The following is a 13,197-nucleotide window of genomic DNA, read 5'->3' as shown; positions in this document are numbered from 1 at the left end:
ATCCTCATCCTCACACTTGACGCCATACCCGGTGAGACACGGCGGGGAGGATGTGTCTCCTCCTGCATCTTTTTTAAAAGCGCGGCAGTCTTAACTGGTCTTATAAAGCAAAGCTGCATCCATCCTTCAATTGAATGTTTCGATTGCATCACACTGTCTGTAGGATTCGTGTCTGTCATACTGATTTTTTATATTTTTTGTCAGGTTTTATTTCATTAGTTTTAATGAGTTTGTTCATTTTTAATTAAATTTGTATTCGTTTTATTTTAATCTATATATGGAGTATTTAAGTGCAAGATTTAAGTATTGCGTAACAAAGTAAACCAGACTAAAATTCCCAAATGCTTCTTCTGTACAGCCGAACAATAATACAGTGTCGAAACTAAAACAGACAGAGAGAAAAATAAAGAACAAGCCTCCTGAGTAACACTGTTTATTTCATAAATATGAGTGTAGTACAAATATAAAAAGGTTCACCCCGTTAGGCATTGGTGTGTTTTGCTGCGTGTTTTTGTTTATCCTACTGAAGGCTGGACACACATAAGGCACGTGGAACATGTGGAGTGTAAAGTGTCACGACGTTTCGTCCCAGACACGAGTGCATCAAAGTACGATATTGTTGCCTCTTATCTTGCGTCTCGTTTTTTTCCGATGACTCAGCGTTGTTGCGCACGTGTCAGCAGAAACGAGAAAGCAAGCGAAACAAAACATTCTGTCTAGTTTAGTGTATGTAAATATGCTGTAACCAACTCAAAGATAAGTAAACACAACTTTGTTGTAAGTTAAAACTTGTTGAGGCCTTGCTTGCTTTCACAAACACTCTCAAAGGGTTGATAATAAATTATCCAAATCAAAGAATGACGCAGATACATTTTTAAGTATGAATGAAACTGAATGATCAAAGGTGTCCATACAAATAAATAAAGATGCTGCTTTGTTCTCAGCATCCATTTTGCTGGTGACCAGATTACAAGATCAGAGACATGAATGTACCATTAAAATCATTATAGGTCCATTATTAACCCCAACACATAAACAAGCAAGCCTCTAAAACCACAGCAAGCTTAAAAACAACAAAGAAGGTATCATAGAGAATACGTACAAAAAAAAAACAAAAAAAACACACATTATTTCAAAGGAAAAAAGCAAAACGTATTGTCTTAACTTTGGCACATAAAACACACTTGTGTGTTGCTGGCGGTGGTGCTGATGCTGATGGGAGACTTCGGATTAGTGTTCAAGACTGGCCACAAAGGATTTTGGGAATGATGTTGGTCAGACTGGATTTCAAATCCCGATTTCTTCACATGAACCCAGAACTGGTTGGGAGGAGGAAAGAAATGAAATGTGTGGTGAAAATCAGTTATGCAGAAATACGTCTCATGAAAAAAAATTAAATTGAATCATTTGAGCAAGTGTGGATTTGGGAAAAAGAAGTCAATAAGGGTTTTCAGCTTGAACACGATTTGGAGACATGCACAGAAATCTCAGTTACTAAAACCGGATTTCTGCTGCCCTCTTGTGGCATACTGTGGAATTTCAGAGGCCACCAAAAAAGTAAATGGAAAAAAAAGGGGGAAAGTAAGTTTTCCTTACTTCTTGCGGTCTTTATCCTTCTTGCCGTTGGCGGTGAAGCTTTGGGCCTGCAGCAGCTGAGCGGCGGCACGTCTCTTGCCGAAGGAGCTCTGGTCTTCCTCCAGCATGCGCCGTTTCTCCTCCAATGCCGACTTCTCCTCGGCGTGGAGCCGCTTCAGCTGCTCAAAGCGGCTCTGCAACTAAAAGGTGAAAAGGGAAAACAGGTGGATGGTGAAAAATATCCCTTCTCAATGGATTTGTTTTCTCATTCAAGGATGACTGTCTCTAACCTCTCTCTCTGCATCCTTAAGCTCCGCCTCCTTCTCCTTGACCCTCTGCACAAACATCTGCCTCATCTCATCCTCTCTCCTCTGCAGCTCCACCAGGAACTCCTGACGCTTGGCCTCGTAGGTCTGCTGCAGACTGCACGAGCAGGTGTTAAGACATCCGTCGATTTATTAGGAACCCCCGCACCCAGCTGTGACGGCGGTCACCTGACGGGCTTGCACTCGGGGTCGGTGTCCTTGAAGCCCATCTCCTCCAGCTTGCAGCGTCTGTACAGCTCGTAGTGGCGCGTGTGCGTCTGCTCCCTCAGGTCCTCCATGTTGACGCAAATCAGCATCTCACGGAGCTTCACAAAGTCGCAGTGGCTCTCGTTCTCCACTGGTATTATGGGATGGAGAGCAGACAATGTCAGACACTTCATCATGCCCAATGTCGCTCATCCACAAACCGACCTTGGACAATCCCCCAGGGGTACTGACGAGCCTTCACCATCTTGTTGCCCACGGCCACTTCTTCCGTGCTGCCCACCACGGCAAAAGGCAGATGGCCCTAAAGGACAGAAAAGACAAATTACAGAAACGAACCGCAGAGCTTGCGTGGACACCGGCGAAGAGGAGGACGCTTACGTTCATGGCCGTGTTGACCTTGGCAACGGCCTCGTCGTCCAGGGGGAACTGATAGATCTGGACGCCGTTGCTCACCAGCTCGCTCATGATCTTGATCTTGAACTTGTGCAGCTCGCTCTTGCTGATTGTGTCCGCTTTGGCGATGACGGGGATGATGTTGACCTGAACGATGACGTTGCAGAACAAAACTTAACATAGTGTGTCTTTTTTGGTACCGTTCAAGTAACTTCATTGATGCGGTACTGAGGTCAACACTTGAGTGTCAGAAGTTGCTTAATATTCCGTTAAAGAGGCAGACTCAATAAGAGAGGAAACTTGGCCAAGCATGCAAGCACATAAAAAATGTCTCCCGATGTTATTTGTGGATCAGCAGCTCACTCTGCTGTCCGAGCCACCCCACATTCCTGACCGTGTGATTTTGTCAACAAGAATGTTTTTTCTGCTCGAGCTTCAGGGTCAGACACACAAACAAAACACTCAAGTGATGGCAGAGCACAGAAAAACACAAATGTCTCTTTCTCCGCCTGTCTGTCTGTACAGTGACACAAAAGGACAACTCGAGTGTGTGTGTGTGAGCGTGTGTGGTGACATTCCACCGCTTTCTGGTGTGTGTGTGACTCTTTTCACACGCAAATCGCGGCTTGCTGGCACTTCCCGACAGTGACACACAAGAGAGCATGGGAAAGGTTGCTAGCACCGCCGTAGTCATTATTTGCGACTCTTTCACCACCTCATGATTTGAATGCGGTTTGGAGGGCAGCAATTCAATTTGTTGATCAAAGCATCTCTGCTGCCGCATTAGTGTCGAACTAATGAAACACTAAAACCAGCATTGCTTATTTTATACAATCAGGTACTGCCTTCCTACCTTGCTATCCAGTTTCTTCATGGTGACCAGATCCAGGGACTTGAGAGAGTGTCCCGAGGGGGAGATGAAGTACAAACAGGCGTGCACCCGCGAGTCGTGATAGTTGAAAAGCGAGCGCCTGATTTTCAGCTCTTCCTGCAGGTAACTCTCAAACTGCCTGTCGATGTAATCCACCACCGGCTGATAGCTACAAGACAGATGGTCAGTTAGCGATGGCTGCACACAAATCCCACGCTCGCTCGCACTGACCTCTCTTGTTTATTCATTTGGTCTCCGAATCCCACCGTGTTGACCACGGTGAGGCGCAGTCGCACGTTACTCTCTTGCAGGTCGTAGGTTTGAGCCCGCAGCTTCACCTGAGGCTCAAAGTGGGACGACTCAAAGTTTTCAAAGTTGGTGCTGAACAGAGTGTCCATCAGGGTGGACTTGCCGATACCGGTTTCACCTGAAGACACAAAGAAAATCTACTGACAACCAAAACCTCAATAATATTAATCGTAGTGCTTTGTTTTGATTTGACAGCATACCGATGCAGAGGATGTTGAAGCAGAACCCCTGATCGGTGGACTTGTTGACCAACTGGTCTGGGAGGCTATCAAAACCCACGTGGCCTGCCAGGGAGAGAGGCCGCACTCCCTTATTCTAAATATCACAACACATGTTTTAGTCATTTCGTTATAATCTTACACAATACCATGCATTCAGATTGAAACGTCTGTTACTATATAATAACAATGTAATAATCTACTACAGTACCAATGTGTATTCTGACTATATTGTTGGGGGCGATCATTAAATATTTGAAGTTTTCTTGGCACAGTGCAATTGAATACCAACGTCTCCCAAAATTCACAGCAGTCACTCAGCCAGTTGGATGACGTGTTTGCTTCTTTCAGCCAGCTAACGCCCCTCCGGTAAACCATTTTATTGGTTAATCTTGGCGTGAACACGTAATACATGAATTACATGCACGTATTTTGATTTTTGTTGTTAAGTTACGTTGTGATTCAACGGGAGCGTTCCTTCATTTGTCAAAGAGAAAAGTTGTGCTAGTTGAGAGGCTGGCTAACTTCATTGTAGCCTCAGACACTCCCTGCTCGACTAGGATTGTTAGAAGAGCGATATAACAGAGATCAATACAAACCAGTTGCGGAGCAACATCGGAAGAAGCCATAGTTTTCGATTAAATGTAGGATTTCCCGCAGATGCGAGACAGAATACAATCAAACTTATTAAAAGTCCGATTTTTCCCCCCCCTAAAGAATCCTCCTGAATGGGACCGTCTCACCACGGACAGACTGGACCAAGTAAAAGAAGACAGGCTTATGTGGCAACTGGTCTCTGTGAATCTACTTAAAATATCATATAACAGGAGGTACACTTTACATTTTCAATTTGAATCATACAAATTTTCCTAAATAAAAATTAAGAAGATTAATATGTTCGATATATTGCTTTAGCAACCCCATTCTTACAAGAATCCCCTTTCTTTTCATATTGGTACAGTCCTAAAATGTGCCGCTTTCACTGTATTTAAAGTGTGGTAAATTTGTCTACCCAATAGACCAACAAAACCGGCAATTGAAGTATGTTTCATGTAGTTCTAATGCGTTCACATTATGTGAATTTATAGTAAAAATAAAATGTCATACATAAAATCGCTTCACTCAGGTTCGACAGCATGAGGTTAAAATTTCCTGTAATTTTGGAATTTACGTGGAGCACTGTAATGTAACACGATGACGAGAGGGGTTAATAGTGGTGTGCGTCCCCTGGCGGTCATGTCTTGAAACTGATCAGCCAATGATGGAGGAAAGGAGGAGGCCCAGTGAAGATGCTGTCATCGACTGTCAACGACCGCAAAATGACGACGGACTAATTTCCAAACGTTTTGCTGCCGTGTAATTAATTGATTTGGTGAGATAATGATAATGATGGCGTCCCCGTGCACGGTTGAAGCCGTGCAGGAGTTCCTAATGGAGCGAGGAGGGCGAGTCCAACAGATGGAGCTGATCGATCACTTCGCGGCGAGGTGGGGTACTGGAAGTGACCCGTTGAATGGCGAGGAGGCTTTGAGGCGCGCCGTGGGCACTCTCGGTGTCGTGGAAGTGGAAAGCGGAGTGCAATATGTGCGTTTGAATGAGGATTGTAGCGCGCGCTCTGTAACGCGCTTGGATAGAGACGGTAACGTGCACCAAACACCAAGCAACAACAATCTCGTCAGTGGCGACTCTGACAACAAACAGCAAGCAGGTGAGTCTTGCTCAAACTGCATTGGCTCGGCTGTGGTCTACTAACAACGTCACCGTTTCTTTTTGTTTGTTTGGAAATAAACACATAGATTTATACGTTTGTGTTTAATAGCCTTTAATTGCTGGTTTTATTATCCAGCACAACGTGCAAGTAGGGTTTACTCCCCAGAGCCCATCTGGTCTTTTTTTCCCACCCCCTGAAAGCTTAATGCTAGCGTTTTATTGCTTTCCCGTTTATTTGTTTCTGTCCTGTTCGGCTGAAGTCTAAAAATGCACAGCGATCAAAGTTAATATTTGTTTTGTTTGTATTTCTAAGCATTATAAAAAAAAATGTACAAGCATTATTTGTGCATTGTTTTTAAATATAGGAAGTAAATTTGGTAAGCAAAACTGCCTGGAATAGGAGTCTTGAGAGTTAGTGCGTGGGTGTCCAAACTTTGGCAACAAAGTAAATTATGTGTGGCCCCAATCTTCTTTGTGATGTTCACATTCCCTCCAAATGACGTAAAAAAAAAAAAATTTCTATGTTCTCATAGGAGTTTCTCGTCCACCATCCTGCAGTATGGATGTCAAGCAGTCTGAGCCCGCTCAGTCCAATACTATTCCTGGAACCGGCGAGGTCAAGCTTAGAGAGAGGAGAAGACGCGAGTCGGCTCCGGTGATCGGGGTGCCGGATCAAGACCATCCCGCCAGCTCCCAAAGCCATCATCAAGTCCGAGCGGCCCGCAGGGTGTCCAAAGGGTCCCAACGGGCGTTGCTGACCAGCTGCCTGTCTGAGGACAACACGGTGGAAGGCCTGGAGTACACTCTTGATTTCAACACACCCAAAGGGAGCCGCAGGAACTTCATTGAGCTGATGATGAATTGTTCTCCTCAGGTGAGCCTACGATGAAGGTGTGGTGTGCTTGGTAATCTAAAAAAAAATCCCCTGCACAGGTTCGCCGATCTCTCATAAATCGAGGTCCGCGCCTTCGAGACTCCATGAGGAGCGACGGCGACTCGGCGTCTCTCCTCTCCTCGGCCACCGACGAGGACTGCACCTCGGTGGCGCTGGACCCGATGGAGCACGAGTGGATGCTGTGTGCCTCGGACTGCCTGTGGGAGAGCCTTCACCCTCTCCTGGCTGTGGAGGCCGGCCTGGTAGCCAAGAAAGACTTTGTCACGGGCTTCACGTGCCTTCACTGGGCTGCCAAGCAGGGCAAGGCCGAGCTGCTCTCCCAGCTGCTGAATTTCGCCAAGGACAACGGCGTCCACGTGAACGTCAATGTGAGGTCCGGTGCCGGATACACGCCACTCCACCTGGCAGCTATACATGGACACATTCAGGTAAGCTGCAACTTATCGTGTGATAATAAAAATGTGTGTCGAGTTTTATTATTATTATTTCTTGAAGCAGTCTAAATGCATGCTCGTTCTGGACGGTCAGGTGATGCGCGTGCTGATGTCCGACTGGGAGGCGGACCCCGAGGTGAGGGATTACAGCGGCAGGCGAGCCATCCAGTACCTTCCTGCACCATTGCCTGCAGACCTGCGGGACCAAGGAGTAGACCCCCCACCGAGGGCTGAGTCCGACAACGAGCACGCGGCGGTAGGTGGCGGTGTAACACGTGGCTGGAGGTTTCCCAAAGTGCTTCAGGGAAACCTGAACCCGCTGCGCCTACTCAACCAGTCATCGGGGGCCTCCGAAGAGGCGCTCGGGAATGGCAGGACCAAGGGGGGCATGTTGAGGAAGTCGTCCCTGGGCCGACTAAACGCTCGGCTGCATCGGGGGCGACACAGGGCGCAGATTATACACAGCGCCTCCTTTCGGGACGCGGGCGAAGTCGGAAAAGGAGAGGAGCTTCCCAGCACCCCTCAGCGAACACGGCCGCTCTCCAGCCTGTTTGGATGAAGCAGCTAATTATTTATTAAGAGTTCCATTCATGGATTTTTATAATTTTATAATATCTTTCTTATATCTTTTAAAAGTTTTAAAGTCATAAATATTTTTTTTTTCCAAGAAATGAAGTTGATTTTTATTCCTTTTGTTCAATCCTTAACTAACTTATTTAGGTACCTTTTTTTGCTACACATTATCTAATTTATTTATTTTTAGACAGACAGTGAATGCGTCATTAAATGTGTTTTTTTTAATGGGAGGGAGAGAAGGGAAGTTTGTAATTTCACATTGGTGGAAGATCACTAAGTCAAAAATGGTGTTTTGGTACACAATATAGCTGCACAAAGTTTTTTTCACAGATATTTTTTTCTAATTATTGACAGTTGTTTTACAGTACTTCTATGCTCTGATACATTTGCACTTGCCACTTTCAAGATTTTCAGCACAATAATTTAAACACTACTCTGTTGTATGTCCAGACTGTTTTATATTTTCTAGAGGCAATACAGCTTTCTTCCTCAAATCTTCTAATTAATTGTTGAGCTGTTTTTTCTATCAATTCAAGTACACCTAAAACTCAAGCATGATTGGAAACGGTGACACATTTTGCCACTTGTTTCATGTTGTGCCTCTTTTGACACCTGCTGAATAAATGCCAGTAAATATGACACGGTGAGTTAAGGGACCTTTGACAACCAACGTAGCACACATTCAAAAATATGCAATCAAACAAGCGCGGTCACATTCAATACTCTGGAATGCATTTGATTTCAACCTGGTGTAGATTTGCATGTACAAACGGAATTGTTAGCTGTTTGTCAAATGTGGATAGAGTTTAGAATTATAATGTGATTTGTTGAAGTCTTGTCTGTTGTACATGAGCCTTTATTAAAATGACCTGATAATTACATTTAAACCACATAACTGCCACAATATTCTTTTTGTATTTTGTAGTACGCATATGGCCTTATGTTGTTGTCAAGTAAAAATCTGTTCTACAAGTGTACTATGTTTACCTAAAAACTATGAAGTTACTATTGGGTAAAAGCCAATTTGTGTCTATCTATCCCATCCTTAAATGTGAAATAAAGCATCAATATCAAATTGCTTTGTGTTTAATGATGAACTCAAGTCCCAAGATTAGTTAACATTCGCTGCTGCAGCTGACAACAGTCTGCGCTTGTCTGGTGATGCTGAATAATTGATGATCTAATGTCCGGCAATTGCACAATAGCCACAGCTGACTGTGTTAACACTGCTTTCAATTTTGTATAAGCATCATTGCGCACCTGCTCACATTTATTATGTGTGTGTCATGTTCTCCAGGGCTTTAAATATGCTAACTCGTATGTTGTGTCCTTTAGCTGTGTGGCCTGACATCTGTTATGGACATACATTGCTATATTCTCTCCCATCTTCTCATCTAAATTAATTTGGGAGATCACTGCAATACTAAGTATCACTCTGGGTTTAGAGTTGCTTTAGGCCGCTTTTGTATGACTGCTTATTGGGTGAAAGCGCATGCAAGAGAGAGAGCGGCTGTCTGACTGCAGCTACTGACCTACATACACTGCGAATGGAGTAATGCCTGTTATGTAAATTTCCCTGCCATCCTTTCAGGCAATGGTGGCCATTGGGGCTCTCTCATTGGATTAATCCATATTCAATTTAGCTCAAATTCTGTCCCCAAGTACCATATTCAGTCCAGTGAGTCATGTTGATGGAGCTAGAAAGAATTGGTACTTCCAGCTCAAGTGCAATACTGCATAATACTACAATTGCAAAATACAGACAAAACCATTAAAATTGTGTACGTGGTCATAAATTTTGGGACAGTCAATATGTGATCTGCCCCCCCTCAAAAAAAAAAAGAGCTTAGTTCACCATCCATTTTGTATACCTGTTGAGGGTGACAAGAAGCTGGGGGCTATCTGACTCCACTTGAGTGGACCACCTGTCAACCACAAGTACATAAAGCGACAGACAAAAATCTGCTAACAATAATAAAAAAATAATAATATGAGATTAATCACAATTTAATTCTATATTTGATGGTTTTATCGTAAAATTGATTTTTATCTGCGTTTTTATTATTTATTTCCTTTAAAATAATAAAAACGTAATACTCAGAATTCCATTTGGTGGCGCTGTTGTTGTAACGACGTAGTGTTGCATGAGTACTCGTTGGTTCGTTCTTGGGTCAAAGTTGACATGACGCGGAAGTTGCTTAGCCCGTGTTCATTTGCTACTGCGGGTCGTTTGTTGCCCTCAAAATCATTTCATTGTATTTTACCTCGAGGTTACCAGATGTGCCCCAGTTTGAATTTGTCGTCATAAGAGAAGTTTTCAGAGCTCCGTACGTATTACACGGACGGGTTTCAAGGTAAGTGAGACTCAATGAATTATCTATGCTAACCAGGGTAGCTTGTAACCCACATTTACTAGATACCCCGCAGACGGCACGTAGCCGATTTTACTACGGGTTTAAAATAATTGCTTCAAAATTAAACCATAAATTGGAAGTAACATTTCCGACCTTAAAACATCTTAAATTGATATCCAAAGTGGCATGGCCTATCAAGTGCTTGATGCTTGGTTTTTAACATTATTTTGCGTTTTCTAACAATAATAGTCTTCTCAAACCTCCTGCAGGTTTTCATGCTGGCTGCCACAATGACCACCATCGTCCATGACACCACCGAGGCGGTGTGCCTCTCGGCTGAGCACAACATGTACTTGAAGCCCATTGCTAAAATGACCATCAGCGTCACGCTTCCTCAGCTCAAGCTGCCGGGAAAGAGCATCTCCAACTGGGAGGTAATGGAGAGAGTTAAGGCGATGGTGGTGCCCGACCAGTTTTCAACCCTGCGGGTCTCTAAAAGCACCATGGACTTCATTCGTTTTGAGGGAGAAGTGGAGAACAAAACTGTTGTTAAGAGTCTATTGAGCCGCCTGGATGGGAAGAGCATCAAACTTAGTGGATTTACTGATGTTTTGAAGGTGAGCTTGGCTTTTGTTTTGGAAAACAAAAGTCCCCGTCTTACTCTATCAGTCCAAACAGTTTGATGATTCAAACTTTTTTTCTCAAGGTTCGTGCCGTGGAAAACAAAGTGGACTTCCCAACAAGGCATGACTGGGACTCGTTCTTTCGTGACGCCAAAGACATGAATGAGACTCTACCGGGTGAGCGACCCGACACGATTCATCTGGAAGGGCTTCCCTGCCGCTGGTTCAGCCAGAAACAAAGCGGGTTGCCAGATCGGCCATGTGAGGAGGTTCTCATTGCTGTCTTTGAGGCCTTTGGCAAGGTACACTGTTTTAGTACTGTCTAAATTTTATTTCCACTATGCATGATCCTGTGAAAGTTAAACATTTTATTTTGCGATGTCCTCAATAACGATGAAAACAAACAATTTGTTGGTTCAGGTGCGAAACGTGGACATCCCAATGCTGGACCCGTACAGGGAGGAGATGCTGGACAAGAACTTTAATACTTTTAGTTTCGGGGGCCATCTGAACTTTGAAGCTTACGTGCAGTATCACGAGTATGACGGCTTCACCAAGGCCATGGATACGCTACGCGGCATGAAGCTGATGCTGAAAGGAGATGATGGCAAGGCAGTGGCCTGCAACATCAAGGTACGCTTAATCCCCTTCTTTTGAAAAGATTACAGACTGCTCCTAATCCTGAACTGATTGACCAGCGTGCGCCTATTAGTAATATTTATACTGCAAGTCATTTCGATCTCTTACGTGAGCCGTGTGGGAGGCCACAAGCATTGAGCTGGTTTCATCTTAGAGTCACCGGGCTCCTTTAAGACCTTTTAATGTAATGAGAATGAAAGCTGCTCATGTTGCTTGTGTTGGGAGGGTTTAATTAAAACGAGTATTAAAGATCTGTTGCACAAATCTGTATTTAGAGACAAGAGTGGCGATAATCCCAAATTGCATTTGTTTACTGATAAAGTGGTCAAACACAGTCCATTTTGTTTTGCTTGGAAATTTGAATTCTCAACGAATGAAATCTCTCCAGGTGACATTTGACACCACCAAGCATCTCGGCGAGTCAGCTGTGAAGAAGCGAAATCTGGAGAGGCTGAAGCTGCAAGAGTTAGAAAAGCAGCGAGAGGAGCAGAAGCGGCGGGAGAAAGAAGAAGAAGAGCGACGTAAAGAGCTGGAGCGGTATGACAACCCCCCTCCTGTTCGTATGTAATGCTCATTCAGCAGATATTGACCCAGCCCAAACGTGCTCTTCTCCAGGAAACAGAAGGAGCAGGAAGAAGAGGAGCGGGAGCGCAAGAAGGAGGAGAAGCAACGCAAGCGTGAGCAGAAGCTGCAGGAGAGAGAGGAAAGGAGGAACATCAAGAAGGTGAGGAAGCAGCAGGAGGAGGAGCAAAAGAAGCTTCAGATGAAGATCGCCATGGAGGAAAGGAGGCTTCTCCTGGCTCAGCGCAATCTGGAATCCATCCGACTCATCGCTGAGCTGCTGGCCAGAGCCAAGGTACCGCTTGAAGAACACTAGATTGAACGCTAAAGTGTCTTTCTATTCTTAACCTTGCAAATTGCTTCTCTTCCCTCAAAGGCGGCCAAGCAGAGGCAGTTGGATAAAGAGCGCGCCGAACGTGAGGAGCAGGAAAAGCGGGAGAAGGCTCAACAGGAGGAGGAGCGGATCCGTCGCCAGGAGCAGGAAGCCTGCCGGCGCAAGCAGCAGGAGGAGCTCCTCAAGGTGGAGCTGGAGAAAGAACGGGCCTTGGACCTCCAACGGCGGGAGAAGGAGCTGAGGGAGAAGTTGCTCTCTAACATGTTCAAGAAGAGCAGCGAGCCCACAAGACCTCCTGACGCGCAGGAGCAGGGTAGCGCCGCAAGGAGCGAGGAGGCCCCGCATCCTGGCAAGGAGAACGTGTCCCTGCAAATCCCGGGTCAGGTGAACGGAGTAAAGGCAGAAGAGCGTAAAGACAAACAAGTATCCAAACCTGCGGAAATGTCAGAAAAAAGTAGAGGGACAAAGGAGAGGAAGGCGGCTGAGGATGTGAAGAAGACGAAGCAGGAGAAGAAGAAAGAGGAGGTGAGGAGCAGGTACAGCAAGGACCGTGAGCGCAGCTCCAGGAAGCGGCACTCCAGCAGGAGGAGGAGCCGGAGCGGCAGCCACCGTAGGACCTCCAGCCGCCACAGGAGGAGCCACACCCCGCGGCGCAATAGGAGGCGCAGCCACAGCCACTGTAGCAGAAGTACAAGCTCCAGCCGGGACAGGAGCAGGAGCAGCAGTGGGAGGAGCTACAGTAGGGGAAAGAGCCACAAGCACCGTCACCAGCGGCGATACAGCAAAGGCGACTCCAGGAGCAGCAGCCGTGGCAGGAGTCGCTACACTCGAGAGTACAGGAGGCGCAGCTACAGTCGGGACAGGAGTCACTCCAGAAGATGAACGCGCGCCTCTTCTCACATTTCAACCAGTTGCGCTTTTTTTTTTTTTTTTGCTTTTGACTCAAATGAAGGCAGTGTTTGTTTCAGACGTGAACGAGAAGCGTGTATGTCGTTCGCACTCACAAGTTACTAATCCATTCCGCATTCACTGACGTAGCATCAGGACAAGAAATCAAACCGACTATGAACAGTAGAAGAAATTAGCTTAATTAGCTTTTTGAATTGCAACGGTTAGTACAGGTTCAATTCCCAGTTTAAGGTGATATTACCAATTCCCTCCCCCCCCCCAAA

The 13,197-nt window shown here is 45.4% G+C and overlaps 3 protein-coding genes across 4 annotated transcripts; 2 read left to right on the top strand and 1 right to left on the bottom strand.

Moving 5' to 3' along the window:
- Window positions 1–417: 417 nt before the first annotated feature.
- On the bottom strand, window positions 418–4,668 carry sept10 (septin 10). The gene is made up of 10 exons (XM_037240467.1): window positions 4,499–4,668; window positions 3,882–3,996; window positions 3,604–3,799; window positions 3,355–3,541; window positions 2,487–2,648; window positions 2,313–2,409; window positions 2,070–2,238; window positions 1,866–1,998; window positions 1,597–1,775; window positions 418–1,319 (listed from the first exon to the last, which is right to left on the bottom strand). Exons 1-10 carry the CDS (start codon window positions 4,526–4,528, stop codon window positions 1,304–1,306), a joined length of 1,284 nt encoding a protein of 427 aa, XP_037096362.1. The 5' UTR covers window positions 4,529–4,668; the 3' UTR covers window positions 418–1,303.
- A 456-nt stretch (window positions 4,669–5,124) lies between these two features.
- Window positions 5,125–8,589, top strand: sowahca (sosondowah ankyrin repeat domain family Ca). Its single transcript, XM_037240458.1, has 4 exons — window positions 5,125–5,607; window positions 6,143–6,483; window positions 6,543–6,932; window positions 7,033–8,589. Exons 1-4 carry the CDS (start codon window positions 5,280–5,282, stop codon window positions 7,495–7,497), a joined length of 1,524 nt encoding a protein of 507 aa, XP_037096353.1. The 5' UTR covers window positions 5,125–5,279; the 3' UTR covers window positions 7,498–8,589.
- A 1,089-nt stretch (window positions 8,590–9,678) lies between these two features.
- akap17a (A kinase (PRKA) anchor protein 17A) lies at window positions 9,679–13,193 on the top strand. 2 transcript variants are annotated; one of them, XM_037240437.1, is made up of 7 exons: window positions 9,679–9,868; window positions 10,138–10,485; window positions 10,575–10,793; window positions 10,912–11,124; window positions 11,519–11,667; window positions 11,746–11,986; window positions 12,068–13,193. In XM_037240437.1, the coding sequence occupies exons 2-7, from the start codon at window positions 10,144–10,146 to the stop codon at window positions 12,905–12,907; spliced, it is 2,004 nt and encodes a 667-aa protein (XP_037096332.1). In that variant the 5' UTR covers window positions 9,679–9,868; window positions 10,138–10,143; the 3' UTR covers window positions 12,908–13,193. The 2 variants fall into 2 exon arrangements, with proteins under 2 accessions (XP_037096332.1, XP_037096333.1); XM_037240438.1 differs by lacking the exon at window positions 9,679–9,868 and having other exon boundaries at window positions 10,204–10,302; window positions 10,368–10,485.
- Window positions 13,194–13,197: the final 4 nt, after the last annotated feature.

This window comes from Syngnathus acus, chromosome 21, assembly GCF_901709675.1.
Source record: "Syngnathus acus chromosome 21, fSynAcu1.2, whole genome shotgun sequence".
Lineage (NCBI taxonomy): Eukaryota > Metazoa > Chordata > Actinopteri > Syngnathiformes > Syngnathidae > Syngnathus > Syngnathus acus.
Note: the sequence above shows the minus strand (reverse complement) of the source record. Positions and strands in the feature narration are given on the sequence as shown.

Coding starts and splice junctions, on each gene's coding strand:
- sowahca (XM_037240458.1), top strand. CDS start 5,280: ATGATAATGATGGCGTCCCCGTGCACGGTTGAAGCCGTGCAGGAGTTC. Junction 5,608..6,142: donor TGACAACAAACAGCAAGCAG/GTGAGTCTTGCT, acceptor ATGTTCTCATAG/GAGTTTCTCGTCCACCATCC. Junction 6,484..6,542: donor TGATGAATTGTTCTCCTCAG/GTGAGCCTACGA, acceptor TCCCCTGCACAG/GTTCGCCGATCTCTCATAAA.
- akap17a (XM_037240437.1), top strand. CDS start 10,144: ATGCTGGCTGCCACAATGACCACCATCGTCCATGACACCACCGAGGCG. Junction 10,486..10,574: donor GATTTACTGATGTTTTGAAG/GTGAGCTTGGCT, acceptor TTTTTTCTCAAG/GTTCGTGCCGTGGAAAACAA. Junction 11,987..12,067: donor AGCTGCTGGCCAGAGCCAAG/GTACCGCTTGAA, acceptor CTTCCCTCAAAG/GCGGCCAAGCAGAGGCAGTT.
- sept10 (XM_037240467.1), bottom strand. CDS start 4,528: ATGGCTTCTTCCGATGTTGCTCCGCAACTG. Junction 2,410..2,486: donor AGGTCAACACGGCCATGAAC/GTAAGCGTCCTC, acceptor TCTGTCCTTTAG/GGCCATCTGCCTTTTGCCGT. Junction 1,776..1,865: donor TTAAGGATGCAGAGAGAGAG/GTTAGAGACAGT, acceptor TTCACCTTTTAG/TTGCAGAGCCGCTTTGAGCA.